This window comes from Macaca nemestrina, chromosome X (assembly GCF_043159975.1).
Source record: "Macaca nemestrina isolate mMacNem1 chromosome X, mMacNem.hap1, whole genome shotgun sequence".
NCBI classification, from domain to species: Eukaryota; Metazoa; Chordata; class Mammalia; order Primates; family Cercopithecidae; genus Macaca; species Macaca nemestrina.
This window is the reverse complement of record NC_092145.1, coordinates 113561424-113587885: the sequence shown is the minus strand read 5'-3', so window position 1 is coordinate 113587885 and position 26462 is coordinate 113561424. Positions and strand designations below refer to the sequence as shown.

Below are 26462 nucleotides of genomic sequence, written 5' to 3'. Positions count from 1 at the left end.
ATATCAAGACTTTATTCTATTGTATTGATATACCACATTTTATTTATCTATTCATCAGCTGATGGACATTTGGGTTGTTTCTACTTTTTGTCTATTATGGATAATGGTGTTATGAACATTTGTATACAAGTTTTTGTCTGGACATGTTTTCATTTCTCTTGTGTACACATCTAGGTTTGGAATTGCTGGGTCATATGGTGACTCTATGTTTAACTTTTTTTTTTTTTTTTTTTTTTTTGAGGTGGAGTCTCTCTCTGTTGCCCAGGCTGGAGTGCAGTGGCATGATCTCGGCGCACTGCAAGCTCCGCCTTCCCGGTTCACACCATTCTCCTGCCTCAGCCTCCCCAGCACCTGGGACTACAGGTGCACGCCGCCACGCCTGGCTAATTTTTTGTATTTTTAGTAGAGACGGGGTTTCACCATGTTAGCCAGGATGGTCTCGATCTCCTGACCTCGTGATCTGCCCGCCTCGGCCTCCCAAAGTGCTGGGATTACAGGTGTGAGCCACTGTGCCCGGCCTATGTTTAACTTTTTGAGGAACTGCTAAACTGTGTTTTAGAGTGCCTGCACCATTTATATTTCCACCAGCAATGTGTGAGTGTTCAGTTTCTTCACCCATATAAAATTTTGATAAAGGTAAAAAGCATAGAGAGCGAAAAGTATATGGGGCTGAAATTTTAATTTATATTCTGAACCTAACAACACCTCACTGGTAAAGTAATTTAGCTTTTAGCCCTCAGTTTCCTAAGATCCCTTCCAGTTCTCGAATTCTTTGAGCAGGTCATGACGGGAGGTAAGCATTGCTAGAAACATCCAGGCAAATCTGGATGAACAAAGGGAATGTGATAGGATGTAAAAATAGATTCACATTAGATTAGATGATATGGGGAATCTTTTCAATCCTAAAATTTCATAATTCTATTTTGTTGTTATATATTTCACAACATGGTAAGCTAATATAAATGTAGTACTTCAGTTTCTCGAATCATCAATAGTATATAAGCTCAAGATACTGGGTAGTTTTTGTATTTTTAATAGAGACGGGGTTTCGCCATGTTGGCCAGGCTGGTCTCGAACTCCTGGTCTCATCTGATCCTCCCACCTCCGCCTCCCAAAGTGCTGGGATTAAAAGCAAGAGCCACTGCACCCAGCCTCAGAATTTTTTAGAGAAGTAGAAGTTTTAAAAATGAAGCATCAAAAAAGAAAAGGAATCAGAAAGCTGAAATAGCAAGGTTGTGGTTAAGATCATTAGATACATAGGATATGAGTTGAATTTTTCATAGCCCCTTTTATTAAAACAATCATTTAAAAATATATTTTTGACCCTGGTACTCTACAAAGCTTAGTACATTTTTCACTTATATAAATTCCAAATAGGCTAAAAGCCTACTGACAATATTGACAGTAGCAATGATGATGTAGGTGTCACTTGGGTTAAGTCACGGGAAAACTCAAACCATAGTGTCACAGAGGCTACCCTTTAGCTTTCATGCCCAGAACACAATTTAATAGCAAAGAGAATGGATCTGTCTTCTGGGAGGTGTGTATATTGACTAAGATCATAAGTTTTATATTATTATTGAGAGAAACAATTTGTCCTGTTCATTTTCTTATTGTGTTTCAAAGTCATTGAGATTAAGAATTTCTATTTCAGCACTATTAGTTCTATAATTATGTGGCACTAATGTTTTCATTTGTGAAATAACCTCTCAGCTACATAGCTATCTAGCCCTGAAGCTGACCTAACAATGTTTAAATTTTAAGTATTTGTTTTAATTGAAGTGTAACTAACATACAGTGAAATTTACCCTTGTTAAGTGTACAGTTCTATGAGTTTTGACAATACAGTTGTGGAGCTATCGCCAATCAAGATATAAAATAGTTCCATTGCCCCCAAAAGTTCTTCCTTTGTATAGTCAGTTTGCTCCTTTGTAGTCAGCTCCACTCCCAGCTCCTGATAAGTTTCCTATCCCTGTAGTTTTGTCTTTTTGAGAATGTCATATACATGGAATCATATAATACATAATCTTTTGAGTTGGGCTTCTTTCACTTAGCAGAATGCATTTGAGATTTATCCATGTTGTTGCATGTATCAGGAGTTCCTTTTTTGAGATGGGGTCTCACTGTGTCACCCAGAATGGAATGCAGTGGCACAATCTCAGCTCACTGCAACCTCAGCCTCTGGGGCTCAAGGGATCCCCCATCTCAGCCTCCCAAGTAGTGGAGACAACAGGCGAGTGCCACCGTACTCAGCTAATTTTTTGTATCTTTTTGGTAGAGATGGGGTTTCAGCATGTTGCCCAGGCTGGTCTTGAACTCCTGAGCTCAGGTGATCCACCTGCCTTGGCCTCCCAATGTGCTGGAATTACAGGCATGAGCCATCATGCCCAGCCAGGGGTTCCTTTTTAATTGCTGAGTAGTATTCCATTGTATGGATATATCACAGTTTGTTTATCCATTCATCAGTTAAAGGACATTTGGGTTGTTTCCAATTTTGGTAATTATGAATAAAGCTATCATAAATATTTGTGTACTGGTTTTTGAGTGAACATAAGTTTTCATTTCACTTGGGTAAATACCCATGAGTGGGATTTCACTTGGGTAAATACCCATGATCATATGGAAATTGTTTATTAAACTTTACAAAAAACTGCCAGGTCAGTGGCTCACACCTCTAATCGCAGCACTTTGGGAGGTAAAGGCAGGAGGATTGCTTGAGGCCAGGAGTTCAAGACCAGCCTGGGCAACATGGTGAGACCCCATCTCTGCAAAATGGATAAACATAGCCAGGCATAGTGGCATATGCCTATAGTCCCAGCTACTTGGGAGGCTGAGACAGGAGGATTGCTTGAGCCCAGGAGTTTGAAGCTGCAGTGAGCTCAGATTGCACCACTGCACTCCAGTGTGGGCCACAGAGCAAGATCCTCTCTCTATTAAAAAAAATTAATTAAAAATTTAAAAAATAAACTGTCAAACTATTTTTCAAAGTGGCTATGCCATTTTGCCTACCAGCAGTATATGAGAGATACAGTTGCTCCACATCCTCACATCACTTGCTTGATATTGTCAGGTTAATTTGTTTTTAAGAGACAGGGTCTGCTCAGTCTCCCAGGTTGGAGTACAGTGGCATGATCATGGCTCATTGCAGCCTGGACCTCTTGGGCTCCAGCAATCTTCCCACTTCAGCCTCCTAAGTAGCTCGGACTACACTACATGTGTCTGCCACCACACTCAGCTAATATTTTTATTTTTTGTAGAGACAAGGTCTTGCTATGTTGCTCAAGGTGGTCTGAAACTCCTGGCTTCAAGCGATCTTCCCACCTTGCCCTCCCAAAGTGCTAGCATTATAGCTGTGAGCTACTGCACCTTTCCTAGCTTTTAAAAAAAAAAGTTTAGCCATTCTTATATGTGTGTAGTGATGTTTCATTGTAGTTTAACTTGCATTTCCCTAATGACTTGTATTTCCCTAAATGTTGAGCATTTTTCATGTACTTATTTGCCATCCATATATCTCTGGTAAAGTGTTTATTCAAATCATTTGCCCATTTTTTTTATTGGGTTATTTGTTTTCTTATTATTGAGTTTTTCAGAGCTCTTTATATATCCTGGATACAAGTCCCATGTTATATGTATGTTTTGCAAATACTTTTTTCCCAGTTAATAACTTGTCTTCTCTTAAGAGTGTCTTTTGAAGAGCAAACATTTTCAATTTGGGTAAAAGTTCAATTTCCACTCACTTTTTCTTTTGTGGATTGTGTTTTTGTTTTCACATCTAGGAATTTTTTTTCTTTTTCTGAGACAGTCGTGCTTTGTCGCCAGGCTGGAGTACAGTGGCGTGATCTCGGCTCACTGCACTATCTATATATACACATATGTATGTATATATACACACACATACATATATGTATATACATGCATACATATATGTATGTATGTGTATATACACACATAGTGTGTACACATACACATATGTATATACGTATATATGTGTATATACACACATAGTGTGTACACATACACATATGTATATACGTATATATGTGTATATACATAGTGTGATCTATATAGAGATATATATGTAAAGAGAGATATGCCTGTTTATGAACTCTCTATGCATTGATTTGTGCATCTAGTAAGCAATTGTTTTTGTCTGAATATGGTTGAATATGAAGAAGCCGCCAAGAGAATGTATTTAGGAGCCAGAATGTCTATGCCTGAGACTAAGATCAAGCACTGACTCACAGTGTGTCCTTGGACAAATTATGTAGTCTCCGTGTGCCTCAGTTTTCTCAAGTATAAAACAGGGATAATTATAATACACAGCCCTTATAGGGGTTTTTATGGATTGAGTGAATGATTATAGAGCACTTAGTATGGTGCCTGGTACATTATAGTGCTTCTTATACTCCTGAATCTTTTTACTTCTATTGGGACTGGATTTTCATTGGAATTAACAAATCCCATTATTTTATCTCACATTATCATTATGGGAATTTAACTGTGGAGATGAATTTTAATGAAAAATTTGTATTGCTTCTTAGATAATAAGATGTTCATTTTTGTTTTCTGTTGGGAAAATAATGCTTAACATGGTTTAATAGATGTAGGACATTAAATTGATATCAGATGAATTACAACTCTTGAAATTTTTCTTTGATTTTTTTTTTTTTTTTTTTTTTTTTTTTTTTTGAGACAGAATTTGGCTCTTGTCTTCCAGGCTGGAGTGCAGTGGTACGATCTCAGCTCACTGCAACCTCCGCCTCCTGGGTTCAAGTGATTCTCCTGCCTCAGCCTCCCAAGTAGCTGGGATTACAGGCGCCCACCACCACGCCCAGCTAATTTTTGTATTTTTAGTAGAGACGGGGTTTCACCATGTTGGCCAGGCTGGTCTCGAACTCCTGACCTCAGGCAATCCACCCACCTCGGCCTCTCAAAGTGCTGGGATTACAGGTGTGAGCCACCATGCCTGACCACTTTCCTTGATTTTTTAAAGCATATTCGTAACCTTTTAAGGATTGTAGTAAGAAATATGGTCTAGGCCACGCATGGTGGCGCACGCCTGTAATTCCAGCACTTTGGGAGGCTGAGGTAGGCGGATCGCTTGAGTCCAGGAGTTCGAGACCAGCCTGGACAACATGGCGAAACCCCATCTCTACAGAAAATACAAAAATAAGTTATGCGTGGTGGTGTGCACTTGTAGTCCCCACTACTCAGGAGACTGAGGCAGGGAGAATTGCTTGAACGGTGGAGGTCAAGGCTGCAGTGAGCTGTGAGTGGGCCACTGCACTCCAACCTGGGCGACAGAGTGAGACCCTATGTCAGAAAAAAAAATACAGTCTAAACTAAACTCACTTCATAAATGGCTCTTAGGAAAAAAAATTTAAAACATGACCTTTCCGTGTTTGTGATTGTAGACACTTTATTTCAGAACTAGTAACCTGCAAAATTACGATGGATTTCAGTTTCAGTTGTTTATTATTACTTTTTTTTTTTTAAGTGTCAGGGTCTTGCTTTGTCACCCAGGCTGGAGTGCAGTGGCACGATCATGGCTCACTGCAGCTTTGAACTCCTGGGCACAAGCAGTCCTCCTGCCTCAGCCTTCTGAGTAGCTAGGACTACAGGTGCACACCACCATGCCCAGCTAAGGGGTTTTTTTTCCTCTTCCACCAACTCACTTCAAATAATCTGCTAAGTTTTAAAAAACTTTTTTAGAGCTGGGGGTTGTCACTGTGTTGCCCAGGCCAGTCTCAAACTCCTGGCCTCACTAGGCCACTGGCCCACTCTCAAGTAGCTGGGATTACAGATGTGAGCCACTGTGTCTAGCTTTGTTTTGAAAAACTTTCAGGAATTGTTGAGAAAGTACAGCAACATAAATCTTAAATTTCTCCTTGGAAGGCTGTGCTGACAATCCAAATAATTTTATACTACAGAACTATTTAGCTATAAAATCTTTAGCTATCAGATTAATTTCTCCCTATGAGCTAAGAAAACTGGAGTGTCCAGAGGAAATCCTTAGGATAGTAAATTACATTTAACTCCTCAGCATTGGCAGCTGTTATGGACTGAATGTTTGTCAAATTCATATCTTGAAGCCCTGCCCCCCTACACATGGCTGTATTTGGAGATGGGACCTCTAAGGAAGTAATTAAGGTTAAGTGAGGTCATAAAGGTAGAGTGCTGATCTGATAGGATTAGTGTCCTTATAAGAAGATTCAGTTAGCTTACACTTGCTCCCTCCCTCTCCTTCACACAGAGGACAGGTCTGGTGATGACATAGCAAGAGGATGGCTTTTGCAGTCTGAGCAGACTAAAACAGGATGCCATAACAAAATACCACAGACTGGTGGCTTAAATAACAGAAGTTTATTTCTCACAGCTCTGGAGCCTGGAAAGTCCAAGATCAAGGTGCCAGCAGATTCAGTGTCTGGTGAGGGCTCTCTTCCTGGCTTACAGACAGCTGCCTTCTTGCTGTGTCCTCACATGGCCTTTCCTCTGTGATTCATCCTTCTGCCTTACCTCCTACAGCCATTGAATTATCAGTCTGCTGATTCTCTTTCCTCAGTATTTCTCAAATTCATCCCATCATCTTCTTCCCTACTAACTACAGCTCTGGTTCCAGCCCTTTCTGTATGACTACAATAGTCTCTCAGATCAATCCATGTTCCACATGTCCTTATCTCATCAGAGTAATTATCCTGACATGTAAATTTTGCTTATTTAAATCTTTCTCTGGTTCCCTCTCGTCTGTGGATAACGTCTAAGCTTTATAATCCGGTTTCTGCCTACCTCTGTAGCTTCATCTACTAGCATTCTGATAGCATGTGTAACACCAAACTACTTTCAGTTTTCCTCCCACTCCCTGAAGAATTTTACTTTGTTCCTTCTGTTACTTTTACCTGGCATGGGAAGGGAGGGTCCTTTATTCCTACCCCTTTTACCTGATGAGCTCTAGCTTATCCATTCTCACGTTTTGCAGAACTTCTACCCCACTTCTCTTCCCCGCCCCAGAGGTCCCTTCTCTGTCCCCTCCAGAATATTCTCAGCATCTCTCATTACATGGTCAAGTTGTTTTTAGTTTAGTTTAGGTGAATGTTTACTTCTTTTATGGAAAGAGCTGGTCATATTCATTTTAGTGCCTAAAACAATGTCTGGCTCATACTGGGTATTCAAATATTTGTAGAGTGACTGAACATCCAGAAAGTTAAGGTAACATTTTCAAGATCAGGTTGATATAGGGGACAAAATTGGGACTGGAAAACGAGTACCTCTTTTATTGCCTCATACTGCAGACCAGTACTCCTCCTAGTACAGCATGTAAAACTGGCTAAGTACAATACCTATTGTGCAATTACTAAGTCAATTTAAGCTCGTTTGCTAATTATTAAGATGATTAAATTTTGCTTTGTAAATCAAATTTTTACATATTGTATATATGGGAGCCTATGGGGTGCATGAATAGTTTTGCATGAAATTTATATAGTCACAAACAGTTATAATAGTTGAAGTAGATAAGAAAGTCACATGGAATAAACAAAAATAGGCTTTTAGTGACCATATTTTGATAGGTCAGTTAAAATTAAAAAATTAATGTGACATTTTCCAGGCATACTGTTTAAAAGATTATATGGGCTGGGCTCGGTGGCTCACGCCTGTAATCCCAGCACTTTGGGAGGCTGAGGCGGGCAGATGACCCAAGGTCAGGAATTTAAGACCAGACCAGCTAACATGGTGAAACCCCATCTCTACTAAAAATACAAAATTAGCTGGTCATGGTCGCACACGCCTGTAATCCCAGCTACTTGGGAGGCTGAGGCAGCAGAATCGCTTGAATCGCTTGAATTCAGTTAGCTTGCACTTGCTAACTGAATTAAGGAGGTAGAGGTTGCAGTGAGCCAAGATCGCGCCATTGTACTCCAGCCTGGGTGACAAGAGTGAAACTCCATCTCAAAAAAAAAAAGAAAGAAAGAAAAAGGCCGGGCACGGTGGCTCACGCCTGTAATCCCAGCACTTTGGGAGGCGGAGGCAGGTGGATCACGAGGTCAGGAGATCGAGACCATCCTGGCTAACATGGTGAAACCCCATCTCTACTAAAAATACAAAAACAGGGGCCAGGCGCAGTGGCTCACGCCTGTAATCCTAGCATTTTGGGAGGCTGAGGTGGGCGGATCTCGAGGTCAGGAGATTGAGAGCATCCTGGCTAACATGGTGAAACCCGGTCGCTACTAAAAAATACAAAAAATGAGCCGGGCGTGGTGGCGGGTGCCTGTAGTCCCAGCTACTCGGGAGACTGAGACAGGAGAGAGCCGAGTTCGCGCCACTGTACTCCAGCCTGGGCAACAGGGTGAGACTCCGTCTCAGACAGAAAAATATATATATAAAAACAAAATTAGCCGGGCATGGTGGCAGGCGCCTGTGGTCCCAGCTACTCAGGAGGCTGAGGCTGGAGAATGGCGTGAACCCGGGAGGTGGAGCTTGCGGTGAGCCAAGATTGCGCCATTGCATTCCAGCCTGGGCGACAGAGCGAGACTCTGTCTCAAAAAAATAAAATAAATAAATAAAAATAAAAATGAAGGAAGGAAGGAAAGAAAGAATGAAAGAAAAGATTGAGGCCGGGTGCGGTGGCTCAAGCCTGTAATCCCAGCACTTTGGGAGGCCGAGGCGGGTGGATCACGAGGTCAGGAGATCGAGACTATCCTGGCTAACATGGTGAAACCCCGTCTCTACTAAAAATACAAAAAACTAGCCGGGCGTGGTGGCGGGCGCCTGTAGTCTCAGCTACTTGGGAGGCTGAGGCGGGAGAATGGCGTGAACCCGGGAGGCGGAGCTTGCAGTGAGCCGAGATCAGGCCACTGCACTCCAGCCTGGGAGACACAGCGAGACTCCGTCTCAAAAAAAAAAAAAAGAAAGAAAGAAAAGATTGAGCTATAGTTTGGAAGATCTAAGGATAGAAATGGCCAAATTTGAAAAATTGCATTGTAGCTTAATAAATGCTTGAATCAAATTTGCTTGCATTTACATATTGTGATTCTTGTGCCTTCAGGTTCTTCTGTTTTCTATAGCATATTGCAGAAATCAGTTGGGGTTTAGAAACTGAGACCCATACATTGATTTGAAAAAGGATAGAGAAATATATTTCAGTCTGGGTACATTCCCATTTTCAGAATTTTATTTTATTATTATTATTATTTTTTTTTTTTTTTTGAGAGAGAAAGTCTCACTCTGTCCCCCAGGCTGGAGTGCAGTGGTGCGATCTCGGCTCACTGCAGCCTCCACCTCCAAGGCTCAAGCTATTCTTCTGCCTCAGCCTCCCGAGTAGCTGGGATTACAGACGTGTGCCACCACGCCTGGGTAATTTTTTTATTTTTAATAGAGACGGGGTTTCGCCATGTTGGCCAGGCTGGTCTCGAACTCCTGGTCTCATCTGATCCTCCCACCTCGGCCTCCCAAAGTGCTGGGATTAAAAGCAAGAGCCACTGCACCCAGCCTCAGAATTTTTTGGAGAAGTAGAAGTTTTAAAAATGAAGCATCAAAAAAGAAAAGGAATCAGAAAGCTGAAATAGCAAGGTTGTGGTTAAGATCATTAGATACATAGGATATGAGTTGAATTTTTCATAGCCCCTTTTATTAAAACAATCATTTAAAAATATTTTTTTGACCCTGGTACTCTACAAAGCTTAGTACATTTTTCACTTATATAAATTCCAAATAGGCTAAAAGCCTACTGACAATATTGACAGTAGCAATGATGATGTAGGTGTCACTTGGGTTAAGTCACGGGAAAACTCAAACCATAGTGTCACAGAGGCTACCCTTTAGCTTTCATGCCCAGAACACAATTTAATAGCAAAGAGAATGGATCTGTCTTCTGGGAGGTGTGTATATTGACTAAGATCATAAGTTTTATATTATTATTGAGAGAAACAATTTGTCCTGTTCATTTCCTTATTGTGTTTCAAAGTCATTGAGATTAAGAATTTCTATTTCAGCACTAAGAACTGTGCCTGGCAGCCAATAGGCATTTAGTTGATATTTGTTGAATAATGTTAATAATACTCAAGGTCTGTGTTTTGTTCCTGCAGGTTGATCCAAAAGACTACATGTTCAGTGGACTGAAGGATGAAACAGTAGGTCGCTTACCTGGGACAGTAGCAGGACAACAGTTTCTCATTCAAGACTGTGAGAACTGTAACATCTATATTTTTGATCACTCTGCTACAATTACCATTGATGACTGTACTAACTGCATAATTTTTCTGGGACCCGTGAAAGGCAGCGTGTTTTTCCGGAATTGCAGAGATTGCAAGTGCACATTAGCCTGCCAACAATTTCGTGTGCGAGATTGTAGAAAGCTGGAAGTCTTTTTGTGTTGTGCCACTCAACCCATCATTGAGTCTTCCTCAAATATCAAATTTGGCTGTTTTCAATGGTACTATCCTGAATTAGCTTTCCAGTTCAAAGATGCAGGGCTAAGTATCTTCAACAATACATGGAGTAACATTCATGACTTTACACCTGTGTCAGGAGAACTCAACTGGAGCCTTCTTCCAGAAGATGCTGTGGTTCAGGACTATGTTCCTATACCTACTACTGAAGAGCTCAAAGCTGTTCGTGTTTCCACAGAAGCCAATAGAAGCATTGTTCCAATATCCCGGGGTCAGAGACAGAAGAGCAGCGATGAATCATGCTTAGTGGTTTTATTTGCTGGTGATTATACTATTGCAAATGCCAGGAAGCTAATTGATGAGGTAAGGACAAAGAGAAGAGAAATAGTCATACACCTAGATTTAAAAATGGACCACTATGGAGTACTTCCATTCTTTTCAAATTGGCTATTGGAAATACAGGCAACCCTCAAGTTATAATCCTTTGCCACCACCCCCTCCCCCAATAGATTCATCTGTAAGTAGATTGCTGGGGCCTCAAAATACTTTCTCAAAGAAACTTTAAAAATATATATATAATTCAATTCAGTAAGCATTAAGCATTTGTTTGTAAGTAGACTGCTTGGGCCTCAAAATACTTTCCCAAAGAAACTTTAAAAAAAAAAATTCAATTCAGTAAGCATTAAGCACCTATTATGTGCTAGTTACTGTTATATTTCACTGATGATAGGATGTCTATTTGTTTTCCATGGTTTTGCTTATCTGGAATGCATCTTATAATTGATAGCAACTCAGAAATGATGAACTACAGTATATGCTGGAGATGAAGATACATAGACAAAATTCTCTGCCCTTAAAGAGTTTTCATTATACTAGATGATTTCCAGAGAAGCTCACAAAAGTAGTACTGCTTAGTAAAGCATGACATTTTATAATTATTTAGTGGGGAAATTTCTTTGGAGTTCTAATTGGTTAGGGGGTAAGAAAATGCAATTTGTGTGTGTGTGTGTGTGTGTGTGTGTGTGAGAGAGAGAGAGAGAGAGAGAGAGAGACGGGGTCTCGCTCTGTCACCAGGCTGGAGTGCAGTGGTGCGATCTCGGCTCACTGCAACCTCTGCCTCCCGAGTTCAAGCAGTTCTCCTGCCTCAGCCTCCCAAGTAGCTGGGACTACAGGTGTGCACCACCACGCCCAGCTAATTTTTTTTGTATTGTTAGTAGAGACAGGGTTTCACCATGTTGGCCAGGATGATCTCGATTTCTTGACCTCGTGATCTGCCTGCCTCAGCCTCCCAAAGTGCTAGGATTACAGGCATGAGCCACCACGCCCAGCCAAAAATACATTTAGGAATACAACTTTTGGACCCTGTTGTGACTGTGACAGCAACCTCCACATTATGTTCCTTATTTTCCTTTATTGCCATAGAAGGGAGCTTGATGCAGAAGAGTGAGATGGAAGCTAGGTTGGCAAAACTCATAGGCTTATGAACAGTGGGTCTTGGTGAGCTCATGAGTAGAGAAGGGTTTTTGGGGTTGCAGCTTCTGCTTGAAAAATAATTGGAGATACAGAGGTTAGGGGCTCCAGAAGCAGCAGTTCCTTAGTTGATGGGTGCTCCAGTGGGAAGACAGCAGTAGGATGTATTGATTATGCATTAATCAGGTACCTTCAGGAGGAATCTGTTTGAATTTAAAAACCAAACTGACAGAAATGGAGAAGTGAATGGAAAACTCATCAAGTCTCTTTTTTTTTTTTTAAGACAGAGTCTCACTTTGTCTCCCAGACTGGAGTATAGTGGCGCCATATCAGCTCACTGCAACCTCTGCCTCCTGGGTTTAAGCGATTCTCCTGCCTCAGCCTCCCAAGTAGCTGGGATTACAGATGCCCGCCACCATGCCTGCTAATTTTTGTATTTTTAGTAGAGACAGGGTTTTGCCATGTTGGTTAGGCTGGTCTCTAATTCCTGACCTCAAGCAATCTACTCACCTCGGCCTCCCAAAGTGCTGGGATTATAGGTGAGAGACACCATGCTTGGCTGGAAAACTCATCAAGTCTCTTTTTGAGTGGATTTTTTTTAAAGTTGGAACATATCAAAAGGAATGATTTTAGGAAAATATTAAAAATGAATACCTCTCAATAGCTATACATTCCACAATGTAGAAAACCCATGTAGAAATGTCTGAAATCTACAAAGTATATCTGAGGTATAGTTTTTAAACCAACAGAAGTCAAAGTATAATTTTAAAACTTCTAGATTTTCTTTTTTGCTTATGCCTATGTGATAAAAACATTCTATGAATCTGGTAAGATATAGAAAAATGTGCTTCTGGCTTTTGAGCTATCTGATCACATGTTAATCCAACATCTGAGAGGTAAATGCTTTCATTATGCTGTATGGTGATTTTTTTTAAAAAAACTACATACAGTTTTCAAAATATGTAATTATTTAGGTTAAACTCCTTTTTCGTAGGTAATGAGGAGTGGACATAAAGAATATTTAGCATGCTTAAAGAGAAAAACCATCAAAACAGTGTTTCTTCATGAGTCATCAAATGTTCTTAACCTTTTAACCTTTGGTATCTGGTATGTGAAATGGGAGTGTTGTGTGCCCTTGAAAAGAATATGACCAGGAAGAATGATGTTCTTTAGATATCCCCTGGAATACAATATAAACAATAATCCCACAGCGATAATAATAACTAACACTTACATAGTGTTTACTATATGCCAGGCACTATGGAAAGGAATTTAAATGAATTAACTCAATACTCAAAACAACTCTATGAAATAAGTGCTATTATTCCCCATTTTACAGATATGAAAAATAGACCAAAAGAGGGTAAGTACCTTGCAAAAGATCATTCAGCTGGTAAACAGCAGAGCCATGATTCCAGTCCAGGCAGTCTAGCTGTGTAGGCCACACCTTAACCCTTAAACATGATGCTGTTATGCTGCCTCAGTGGTAAAGGCAAGTTGCTGAATGCCTGGTGGAGCAGGAATGTGACTGAAAGCATGTGGACTCTAGGGCCTTCCAGTCTAGGGACTATTTGGCTATAGTTATCCTATCTTATTCTGAAAGTACAGAATTAAGGAATGAAGAGAACAAACAAAAAATAAAATACTAAGTACATGTGAAGAGGGTATCAAAACATGCTGAAAGACAAAAGACTTACATATTATATTGAGAGATTACATTTTTAAAAAATGAAATGAGTTCACAGGGAAATATGTATAGAAGCTAGTGAATCTTGAGATGAAAAAAATAAAACTTGAGTCTTTCTCATGTCATAACACAAGTGTCTTAGGACAGCTTAGACTGAAACTATGATTGCTAACTCTATATTTGTTAAACCCCAGGAGGATCACAGAATTTTGTTTCACATTGTTTTAATGCATTAAATACTTTTTTTTTTTTTTTTTTTTTTTGCAATAGGAAGTATACAATTTGAGAGAGGGTAGGAAGTCTAAAAAGGCTGGGTAAAGCAGAAAGTACACTCCATAGGAAGCCAAGAGAAGTTACTAGACTTTGGTTTTCTCACGTAAAAATCAGATTCCAGCCAGGCGTGGTGGCTCTCGCCTGTAATCCCAGCACTTGGGGAGGCCGAGGCGGGTGGATCATGAGATCAGGAGTTCAAGACCAGCCTGGCCAAGATGGCGAAACCCCGTCTCTACTAAAAATACAAAAATTATCCAGGCGTGGTGGTGGACACTTGTAATCCCAGCTACTCGGGAGGCTGTGGCAGGGAATTGCTTGAACCCACGAGGCAGAGGTTGCAGTAAGCCAAGATCACATCACTGCACTCCAGCCTGGGCGAGAGAGCAAGACTCTGTCTCAAAAACAAACAAACAATAAAAATCACATTCCTCGACTTTTCTTACCTACATCACAGATATGTACAGGATAAAGTATAATAAAATAGTTTGAATTGTTTGGGAGTATTTCATCATCTGAAATTGAAGTTGGGTAGTTACCACTATTTTTAAGTCTTTAAAAGTAGAAGAATTTTCATGAAAAGGAGTCTCTCCAAATATCTGTGGGGAAATATTAAAGTATAGTTTATTATTTAGGTAACATTATTTTGAAGTAATCATCATAATCATATCAGTTTGTGTTTATAAAATGAGATATGATAAGCACTCTAGAAAATAAGAGAGGTAGAATTGTTTCTGATATTTTTATTTTACAGTCATCTGGCAGTGATGTCCATGTAATTCTCTACAATTTTTAAATGTATGTTTCTTTTTTTGGAGGCAGCATTGAATGAGGGTATTTCAAGATTCTGAAATAGGATTTGAGTTTGATAAAATTTGATGGAATGGTATGGAATAATGTAGCCATAGGATGAAATACTATTAGCCATTAAAACTGATTTTATGTAGAAAATGTCACAATCAAGTAAGTGAAAATCTGTAGAATATTATGTAAGTAACTGATTCTTTTAAGTAGGTAAATCTGGAAAGTTATAGATACTTAAATGTTAACAGTCGTTTTATTAAGAGTTTTTTTTTTTTTTTTGTAGTTCTGTGGATTTAACAATGAGCATATATTATTTCTGTAATGGGAGAAAAAGAAAACTGGGAGGGTATGCCTGTATGGCAGTAGCATCTTTTAGTTGTAGCACCCTGGTTGATATTTCTTCATTTCTATTTTTTATTTTTCAAATGTTCTGTGTTGAGAATATATGTTACTTTTAATTATTAAAAACCTAACAAGCTTTGCTAAAAATTAAGTGGTTGGAATAACTACTTTTTTTTTTTAGAGACAAGGTTTTGCTCTGTTGTCCAGGCTGGAGTGCAGTGGTGAGATCATAGCTCAGTGTAGCCTCTAACTCCTGGGCTTAAGGGATCCTCCCACCTCAGCCTCCTGAGTAGCTAGGACTACCGGCACACACCACCACACCTGGCTAATTTTTAAAAATTTTTTATAAAGATGGGGTCTTGCTGTGTTTCCCAGGCTGGTCTCAAACTCCTAGTCTCAAGCAATCCTCCCAACTTGGCCTCTCAGAGTGCTCGGAATGCAGGTGTGAGCCATGATGCTGGGCTGACTTTGCATTTTTAAAAACTACTTTCATAATTACTTTAAAAATTAATATGTCCTCATTGTGGAGAATTATAGAAATAAGAAAGAGTAAAATAAGTTTAAAATCAATACATAATTGTGCCATACCTTGAATAATCTTTTTAGGAATAATTTTTAAATTTATTTAGTCTGTAATCGGATTAACTAGGTTTGAATCACAGCTCTGTCACTTAATTGTTAAATGTCCTTGGGCAAGTTCCTTAATCACTGTGCGCCTTAGTTTTCACATCTGTACAATGAGGGTAATGATACCTACTTCATGAGAGGGTTAAATATATATATGTAAAGTACATAAAACTGCCTGCCACATAGTAAGTGCTCCATAAGTGTGATCTACCATTATTGTGCTATACTATATAAATTTGTATCATGCCTTTTAAAATTAACATTATTGGCCAGGTGCAGTGGCTCATGCTTATAATTCCAGCATCTTGGGTGGCTGAGGCAGGAGGATGGCTTGAGCCCAGGAGTTCAGGATCAGCCTGGCAACATGGCCAGAACCTGTCTCTACAAAAAAATTTTAAAAATTAGCCGGGCATGGTGGCACAGGCCTGTAGTCCTAGCTGCTTGGGAGGCCAAGGTGGGAGAATCGTTTGAGCCCAGGAGTTTGAGGCTGCAGTGAGCTATGATTGCACCACTACATTCCAGCCTGGGCAACAGAGTGACACCCTGTCTCAAAAAAAAAAAAAAAGAAAAGAAAAGAAAAATAAATAAAAGTAAAATTAACATTATTACATAAGCTTTTCCTCATTTTATTATAACATCTTTGTTGTATTTAATGAACTATGATAAATGTAATGAACTATGGCATTTCGTCATATGACTGTACCATAGTTTACTTAACCATTCTCTTCTTATTGGACATTCGCAGTATCACCAAACTAAAACTTCCATCTGGTCGTAGAAAAATTTTAATCATGTTTTAAACTTGAGAGATAATTCACATTTATTTGACCCTTACTCTTAACTGCAGTACTAAACCAGAACCACCCATCTGTAAGAAAGAATCTCATATATATAGTGAGAACTTATTATAGCAAACACCCTGAATTAGACTTATAATTAAAACAAAAATCAGTGTGCTGTTGTTGCATTTTATACAGAGAAATACTAGAATAGGAAATCATTGTTTTAGTCTCAGAAGTTCATTTTAAAATCTCAATTAAATTTTATTTTCACAGATGGTTGGTAAAGGCTTTTTCCTAGTTCAGACAAAGGAAGTGTCCATGAAAGCTGAGGATGCTCAAAGGGTTTTTCGGGAAAAAGCACCTGACTTCCTTCCTCTTCTGAACAAAGGTACCTTCTGGATGATTGGTATACTTTTGTGGATATTTTCTTTACATACCAATTTGATTTACTTTTGCCTTTAACATTTCTTTTACATTGCCTTCTCTTTCTCATTTGTTCTTTTTTTTTCTGTTATTGTTCAGAAATGTCAAAATTTCATATCACTCAAGGAGCCCTAGATAACTAACTAGAAATTAGTTAACTAATTTTTTTCCCTTTTTTTCCCTATCCTTTTTTTTCCCCATCCTCTGTTCTTAGTACTGAAAGTCACATTTTATTATGTATCTTATTATTTTAATTATTGTATTATTGTTGTACCTTTATAGTGTGAGTAAATATTTCATACTCCCTGCTCAGAGTTGCAAAGCACTTGATAAAGATTCTTTCTATCTTCAGTGTGCTTTAATCATACCAGAAAAGAAATAAGAAATATAAAGTGGTATACTATTTTATGTATTTAATATGATTGATTAACTTCCTGTGTATAATTAGAATTGTTTTCCCTAATGGGTAAATGCCACCAATAAATTTCAGATACTGGATATAGGTCTTCAAAGAGAGGAACTTGAGTATGTGTGCCCACCTGAAGGGTTACTGTCTGCCTACCTGTATTTGAAGGTGTATTGATTCTAGAGGACAGAGTACTCTTTACGTGTTCAGAGTGGGTACATTGTTTGCTCAAGGCTCATCAGGCTTTCCTTGACTGGCCTGAGCAAATATGTATAGTAATATGCAGTGTTGATTGGGTATACCCTAGAGAGAGGGCCCATCTGCATTTTATGTGCTCTTTATGTATAAAAACATTATAATAAACTGCAAAAATCTGTATGCAAATGTTAGAGGATTGTTAGGATAATAAGTAATGCTGGGTGTAACTCAGCTGGTAAGTATTAATGCAGTATTTGATAATACTTTTGTGGTTACTGTAGTGGTAGCAAGGACTTGCTGTGACCCCTGCATGACTCTACCCCAGAATATATGTAGGAAATTCTGACCTGGCCCCTTTAATGCAACCATTTTGATGTGGGAACATTTGGAAGCTTGAAAGTGAACCTTTAACCTCTTAGCAGCTTTTGGAAATTGAATCAGGTAATAAGTGTATTGGACATACTAAAGTGTGAGAGTTAGGAATAAAGTGAGCCTATCGGTAGGGCTAAATTAATGATTTATGTACTTGTGTGATGTTAGTGAAGTAGTATTACAGAATTGTTCCAACCCAAATATAGTATCTGCATTTAAGTAACAGAAAATTCCACATGGAAGAAGTAAAATGTTCTATTGCTGCAAAAAGTAGAACTAAAAACAGTAAGCAGATGTTGCAGGAATTTCAGCAAATAAATATCATACAAACAAGTCTTAAAAACCAGAGATGCCTATAGGAGGTATTCAAAGACTGATGAGTTCATATCAAAAGATCTTAGGAGCCAGCTTGAAGGAGTTTCCATGGGCCAAATTCGGGACAATTTAACAATTAAAAAGAATACTGGGACTAGATGTAGTGCTTAACCCCTGTAATCCCAGCATTTTGGGAGGGTGAGGTGGAAGGATTGCTTAAAGCCAGGAGTTTGAAACCCACCTGGGCAACGTAGCAAGACCCTGTCTCTACAAAAAATACAAAAATTAGCTAGGGATGATGCACACCTGTAGTCCCAGCTACTCAGGAGCTGAGGTGGGAGGTCGCTGGAGCCCAGGAGCTTGAGGCTGCAGTGAGTTATGCTCACGCCACTGCACTGCAGCCTGGGCAACAGAGCAAGACCTTGTCCCCAAAAAAGAGAAGAAGAATGAAGGTAATGATTTAGCAACATAAATCTATGCATCCATATTGTTAAACAAAAAGGGGAGAGAAGAAAAGAATGTTCATCTGCTGTTTACAGAATATTGTGAGCTAAAAGATGCAGAAGGAATGATGGACTTTGGAAATCACCATTTCCAACCCCAATGTAATAATTATTTCAGACAAAGATTATCAGTGGGTGCTAAAACTATTGGGGTAAAAGTTGCTAAGAAGTAGGATATTTGGCTGGGTGTGGTGGCTTATGCCTGTAATCCCAACACTTTGGGAGGCCAAGGCGGGTGGATCACGAGGTCAGGAGTTTGAGACCAGCCTGGCCAACATGGTGAAACCCCGTCTCTACTAAAAATATGAAAATTAGCCCGGTGTGATGGCAGGTGCCTGTAATCCCAGCTACTCGGGAGGCTGAGGCAGATAATTGCTTAAACCTGGGAGGCAGAGGTTGCAATGAGCCAAGATTGCGCCACTGCACTCCAGCCTGTGTGAAAGAGCAAGACTCTGTCTCAAAAAAAGAGGATATTTATACATCCTAATTCAAAGGGGGAAACCTTTACAGCAGAGATTTGGTGATCACCATGTTAACCCGGTGATCAAACAGCATCTTTGATGGACAGCCTGACGTGTGTTATTTGTGATGTGATGCAGTGAAAAAAATACACAACATCACATGTAGAGTGTTCTTGCCAAAGTAGCCTGAATCTAATTGAGCCAAGACTTCTAGTTTGTAGGAAGAAAATAAATATGTTAAATGACACCATAAGGAAATAAGACAAATCCAAAATAGAAGACCTTCTACAAGACAACTGGCTAGGTCTCTTCAGACAGTATAATGGAAAACAAAAAAGATGGGGGAATTATTCTGGATTAAGAAACTAAAGAGACATAACTAAATGCAATGAGTGAACCTTGATTGGATCTTAGATTGGGTTGGAGTGAGCTGTAAAAGGCATATTTGGGACAAGTGGGGAAGTTTGAAGATGAGATAGAATTATCGTTAATATCCTTTGCTATGATAATGGTGGTGTGGTTATGCAGGAGATACATGCTGAAGTGTTCTTATGTCTGCTACTTTCAAATGACTCAGCAAAACAAAGCATATATGTGCAGATAGATGGTGTTTATTTTGTAATAAAGCAAATGGGGACAAATGTTAACTTTTGGTGGGTGTAGGTGAAGGGCAAATGCATATTTATGCTATTCTTTCAACTCTTCTATAATGTATAGAAATTTTCAAAATAAAAAGTTGGGGAAAACTTTTAAGCTGCTCAGCAATGCATTGATTCCTGTGGAATAGTGAGTAGGCTGGCAGTGGTGATATTCTAGCAGGAGTTGGATGGACTGGGCCCTTATCTAAAAGCGGCCATCAGTCATCCTAAGGCAGGGTTTCTCAACTGTGGCAGTACAGACATTTTAGGCCAGGTAATTCTTTGTTATGAGAGGCTGTCCTATACCTTACAAGATGTTTGGCAGCATCTCTGGCCTGTACCCATTAGATGCCAATAAAACACCACCCCAGTTGTGGTAACCAAAAATGTTTCCAGATGTTGCCAGATGTCCCCAGGGGTGTGGGAAGGAGGCAAAATTGCTCCCAGTTGAGAACCACTGTACTGAACTAAGGGTGGTCTTATTTATTATATATTTTTTTGAGAATTCCCATGTATCTTAAATAATTTGCACCTCAGAGTCTCTCAATTTTCCTCTTTAGTTGCAATAGTCACATTTATTTTTAATATTTAATAAAGCTATTTGACTGCTTAATAAGAGAATTCATTGTTTTCCATCATGAGGATCTCCAAATCTGGATAATTCTCAGAATCATCCAGGGTGCTTTTAAAAATGTACATTTTCAGCCAGGCACGGTGGCTCAGACCTGTAATTCCAGCACTTTGGGAGGCTGAGGCAGGCAGATCGCTTGAGCCTAGGAGTTCAAGACCAGCCTGGGCAACATGGCAAAACCCTGTCTCTACAAAAATTAGCTGCGTGTGATGGTGTGCACCTGTAGTCCTAGCTACTTGGAGGCTGAGGTGGGAGGATCACCTGAGCCCACGGAGGTTAAGGCTGCAGTGACCCATGATCGCTCCACTGCACTCCAGCTTGGGCAGCAGAGTGAGACCTTGTCTCAAATACATAATACATAAACAAATTTCCCCTCCCCTCCCCTCCCCTCCCCTCTCCTCTCCTCTCTTTTTTTTGACAGGGTCTCACTCTGTTGCCCAGGCTAGAGTGCAGTGATGCAGTCTTGGCTCACTGCAACCTCTGTCTCCGGGGCTCAAACAATCCTCCTGCCTCCGACTCCTGGGCTCAAGCAATCCATTCACCTCAGCCTCCCAGGTAGCTGGAACTACAGTCGTGCGCCACCATACCCAGTTAATTTTTGCATTTTTTATAGAGACAGCATTTTGCCATGTTGCCCAGGCTAGTCTCGAACTCCTGGGCTCATGCAATTCATCCACCTCAGCCTCCCAAAGTGCTGAGATTACAGGCATAAGCCACCGAGACCAGCCAATAAACAAATTTTCTACTCCCTCCCCAGAAAGCCTAATTCAGAAATCTTTGAGATGTACCCTTGGAATATTCCTTTTTTGATAGTTCTCCAGATTAGTCAGACTTGGGTTATTTTGTTTTAGGGAATAATTCATTCAGTTATTCAGCAAACATAGTAGATGAGGTCCGAGAAGTAGTAGAGAGAGAGTCAGATAATGTAGGGCCTTGTAGGCCACTGTAGAGACTTTGGCTTCTATAGTAGTCTGAGTGAGATGAGATGCTACTGGACATTTGTGGACTTTTTTGAAATAAACTTTTTATATTGGAATGATTTTAGGTTTACAGAAAAATTGCAAAGATAGTACAGAAAGTTTCTGTATATCCCTTACCCAGCTTCCCTAAATGTTAACATAACCATAGTACATTTGTCAAAGCTAAGAAATTTACATTGGTAAAATGCTAACTTAAACTACAGACTTTATTCAAATTTTACCAGTTTTTCAACTTACGTCCTTTTTCAGTTCCAGAATTCAGTCCAAGATCCCACATTGCTTTTTGTTGCCATGTCTCCTTAATTTCCTGTGACAGATGTGACATTTCTTCAGTTTTTCCTTGTTTCTCATAATCTTGAAACTTTTGAATAGTAGCGGTCAATTATTTTGTAGAATGTTCCTCAATTTATGTTTATCTGACATTTTCCTCTGGTTAGACTAGGGTTATAGGTTTTTAGGAAGAGGAAGTGCCCTTCTCATTCATGACATCACAGGGCACATGATGTCAATATGAGGTGGTATCTGCCAGATTTCTCTGCTGTAAAGTTTCCATGTTTCCCTTTCCACTTGAAAATGAGTCACTAAGATCAACACACAATCAAGGAGAGGAGAATTAAGCTCTAACATCGGGAGACAGGAATATCCACATACATTATTTGGAATTCTGTAAGAAAGATTTGTCCTGACTGGGCGTGGTGGCTCACGCCTATAATCCCAGCACTTTGGGAGGCCGAGGCAGGAGGATCACGAGGTCAAGAGGTCAAGACCATCCTGGCCAACATAGTGAAATCCCATCTCTACTAAAAATAGATAAATTAGCTGGACATGGTGGCACACACCCATAGTCCCAGCTACTCGGGAGGCTGAGGCAGGAGAATCGTTTGAACCTGGGAGGTGGAGGTTGCAGCGAGCTGAGATCATGCCACTGCACTCCAGCCTGGGTGACAGAGTGAGACTCTGTCTCAAAAAAAAAGAAAAAGAAAAAGAAAAAAAAAAGAAAAATTTGTCCCTTCTTCCCATTTATTCAGTCATTTATTTCTCATGGGTGTGTATTTTATTCTTTAAGTTATAATCCAATACTATCAAATTGTTCTGGTTTTAACCATCTGGAGCTCTTTTAGGTTGGCTTTTTTGTCCCTTTGACATGCCCCATCCTTTTGAATTTTGAACACTTCCTTACTTTCTGGCCCTACAAGATGCTCCAGGCTCATCCTGTATTTTTCCTTGCTCCAGAACTAGTATCAACCATTTCTCTAAGGAACCCTGGTTTCTTTTATTCTAGAATGATAGTTAGAAGCCAAGATCTGGGTGCTAGGTGTGTCCTTTGCTAATGGAATACCACTGGTTCTAGGCCTTTTCAACAGACAAAGGTAAAAAGTACATGTATGACTATTAACCTGTATATACACACACATCTATAATCCTGTATCTATCTATCTATTAAAATACCTCTGACCCTAATCCGGCACCACAGGGTTCATTCTAGCATCCCTTCCCTTGCTTTTTTGCGACTTCTTACTCTGAAAGTGAGAAACCTGGCTTTCATTATGTACATTTTATTCACTTATTTGTTTAACCCTAGTATAAATATAATATAGTTTTAGAATTACTAACCCATACCCCTGTGAGAAACTTATTTACCAACTAGAGTGCAGTTGGTATTGTATAGTCTTGTCTTTAGCCTTACAGTAGCCACTCAAAACAGTTTTCCAAAGTCCTGAGGTCAGCTCCTTTTTCCCTTATCCCCTTCATTGAAGTATTGGCACACATTTATAATACTGTTAGATTCATTTGTCACAAGCTGCATTCCATCCTTGGATACCATGACATCTTGGTTAATTTTTTAAAATTTGCATACAGTAACATTCATTTGGCATGAGTTTTGATGAGTGCATTAAGTCCACCACCCCGTTTATCACCCCAGTACCATAGAAAACAGTTCTCCCTAAAAATTTCCCTTGTGTGGCCCCTTTAGTCAGTCAACCACAACTCCTGGCAACTGATTTGTCTCCTATCCTTATGATTTTGTCTTTTCCAGAGTGTCCCATAAATGGAATCATACAATATGTAGCCTTTTGAGTCTGGCTTCATTTATTAAAATGCATTTGTGATTCAGCCTTCTTGCTAGGTGACTCGATAACTTGTTCCTTTTTTTTTTTTCTTTTTTCTGACAAAGTGTCTCGCTCTGTTGCCCAGGCTGGAGTACAATGGTACGATCTTGGCTCACTGCAACCTCCGCCTCCTGGGTTCAAGCGAGTCTCCTGCCTCAGCTTCCCAAGTAGCTGGGATTACAGGTGCCTGCCACCACACCCAACTAATTTTTGTATTTTTAGTAGAGATGGGGTTTCACCATGCTGGCCAGGCTGGTCTCGAAGTCCTGACCTCAGGCGATCCACCCGCCTCAGCCTCCCAAAGTGTTGGGATTACGGGCATGAGCCACCGCTCCCAGCTAACTTGTTCCTTTTTATTGCTGAATAGTATTCCTTGTATTGATGTACCAGTTTGTTTTTCCATTCAATTATTGGACATCCTGCTTGTTTCCAGTTTTTGCCAATTATGAATAAAGCCACTATAAACATTTGTGTGTAAGTTTTTTTTATTGAGGTAAAATATACATACATAATTTACCATCTTTGCCATTTATAAGTATACAGTTCAGTGGTAATAAATACATTTACATTCTCTTTTTTTCTCCACATTCCCTCTCACCCCACCGTCCCCTTTTCCAGCCTCTGATAACCACCGATCTACTCTCTATCTTCACGTGATCCACTTTTTTAGCCCCCACATATGAGTGAGAGCATGTGATATTTGTCTTTCTGTGCTTGGCTTATTTCACTTAACCTAATGGTCCCTAGTTCCACCCATGTTGTTGCAAATGACAGGATTTCATTCTTTTTATGACTTAATAATATTCCATTGTATAAATGTAACACATTTTCTTTATTTATCTGTTGATGGGCCAGTTTCATATTTTGACAGTTGTGAATAGTGCTGCAGTGATCATGAGTGCAAATATCTCTTTGACATATTAATTTCCTTTCTTTTGGATCTGTACCTAGTTGTGGAATTGCTGGATCATGTTGTAGTTCTATTTTTAGTTTTTTGAGGAACCTGCATTGTGTATAGGTTTTTGAGTGTACATAACTTTTAAAATCACTTGGGTAATGTGCTAGCATTTAGTATTGTCAGTTTTCTAATAGGTGTGTCATGGTATCTCATTGTGTTTTTTAAATCAACTTTTAATTTTGGAATAATTTTAGATTCACAGGAAAGTTGTCAAGATAGGCCAGGCGTGGTGGCTCATGCCTGTAATCCCAACACTTTGGGAGGCCGAGGCAGGAGGATTGCTTGAGCCCAGGAGTTCAAAACCAGCCTAGGCAACATAATGAGACTTTGTCTCTACAAAAAGGAAAAAAAAAATGAGCCAAGCATGGTGTCACGCGCCCGTTGCCCCAGCTACTCTGGAGGCTGATCTCAGGAGCGAGGCAGAGATGCCCTCCATCACTATTCTGTAAGTGTTCAGTCTCACCATTAGGAATGATGTAAGGAGGCTGGGCGCGGTGGCTCATGCCTGTAATCCCAGCACTTTGGGAGGCCGAGGTGGGTGGATCACTTGAGGCCAGGAGTTTGAGACCAGCCTGGCCAACATGGTGAAACCCCATCTCTACTAAAAATACAAAAAATTAGCTGGGCGTGGTGGCACTTGCCTGTAATCCCAGCTACTCGGGAGGCTGAGGCAGGAGAATCACTTGAGCCCAGGAGGTGGAGGTTGCAGTGAGCCAAGATCGTGCCACTGCACTCCAGCCTAGGAGACAGGGCAATACTCCATCTCAAAAAAAAAAAAAAGAATGATGTCAGTGGCTGGGTGCAGTGGCTCATGCCTGTAGTCCCAGCACTTTGGGAGGCCGAGGCAGGTGGATCACTTGAGCCCAGGAATTCGAGACCAGTGTGGGCAACAAGGCAAAGCCTCATCTCTACAAAAAAATACAAAAATTAGCTGGGTGTATGATGGTGTGTGCCTGTGGTCCCAGCTACTTGGGAGACTGAGGTGGGAGGATCACTTGAGCCTGGGAGGCAGAGGTTGCAGTTAGCTGAGATCACACCACTGCACTCCAGCCTGGTGGGGAGTGACCTAAGGAGATCCTGTCTCAAAACAACAACAACAACAACAACAACAACAACAACAAAAATGATTGCAGGTCTAGGCACAGTTGCTCATGCCTGTTATCCCAGCAATTTGGGATGCCAAGGCAGGAAGATTGCTTGAAGCCAAGAGTTCAAGACCAGCCTGTACAAAATGAGACCCCCCTCTCTTAAAAAAAATTAAATTAAAATTTTAAAAGGATTTATGTCAGTTGTAAGTTCTCTCTCTCTCTCTCTCTCTCTCTCTCTCTCTCTCTCTCCCCCCCCCTCCCTCCCTCCCTCCCTCCTGTAGTCCCAGCACTTTGGGAGGCTGAGGCAGTGATTCTCCTGCCTCAGCCTCCCGAGTAACTGGGATTACAGGCATGCACCACCATGCCCAGCTAATTTTGTATTTTTAGTGGAGACAGGGTTTCCTGATGTTGGTCAGGCTGTTCTCAAACTCCTGACCTCAGGTGATCCGCCCGCCTCAGCCCCTCAAAGTGCTAGAATTACAGGCGTGAGCCACCACGCCCAGCCGTCAGTTGTAGATTTTCATACATACTTTTTTTTTTTTTTTTTAAGGCAGAGTTTTGCTCTTATTGCCCAGGCTGGAGTGCAATGGCATGATCTCGGCTCACCGCAACCCCGGCCTCCTGGGTTCAGGTGATTCTCCTGCCTCAGCCTCCCGAGTAGCTGAGATTACAGGCATGCACCACCTTGCCCGGCTAATTTTGTATTTTTAGTAGAGACGGGGTTTCTCCATGTTGGTCAGGCTGGTCTCGAACTCCTGACCTCAGGTGATCCGCCCGCCTCGGCCTCCCAGAGTGCTGGGATTATAGGTGTGAGCCACCGTGCCTGGCCCAGGACATAACTTTGTTTAATGTGTGTTTCTGTTTAAAGATACATTATTTAGTATATACTGTTGATTCATTAACATTGAACTCACAGCCAACAGCACTAGAACTCATGCTGGAGAAAAGCTTATCTAACACATTGTCTCCCGAGGCACAGCACAGCCTTCCTCAGTTTAGGAGCCATTAGATAGC

General features: G+C 40.3%; 1 protein-coding gene and 1 long non-coding RNA gene across 2 annotated transcripts in view; one reads left to right on the top strand and one right to left on the bottom strand.

The window, feature by feature from the left end:
* LOC105463712 (RP2 activator of ARL3 GTPase) overlaps nt 1-26462 on the top strand; it is a 44217-nt gene that overhangs the window by 5872 nt on the left and 11883 nt on the right. Inside the window, exons 2-3 of the mRNA XM_011710938.3 lie at nt 10080-10745; nt 16638-16752. Of these exons, the coding sequence (XP_011709240.1) occupies nt 10080-10745; nt 16638-16752 (781 nt within the window). The remainder of the gene's footprint in view (nt 1-10079; nt 10746-16637; nt 16753-26462) is intronic.
* The window catches only part of LOC105463705 (uncharacterized), a 29412-nt gene continuing 24161 nt past the window's right edge, over nt 21212-26462 (bottom strand). The window contains exon 3 of the long non-coding RNA XR_011618411.1: nt 21212-21598. This is a non-coding gene — a long non-coding RNA (uncharacterized lncRNA). The remainder of the gene's footprint in view (nt 21599-26462) is intronic.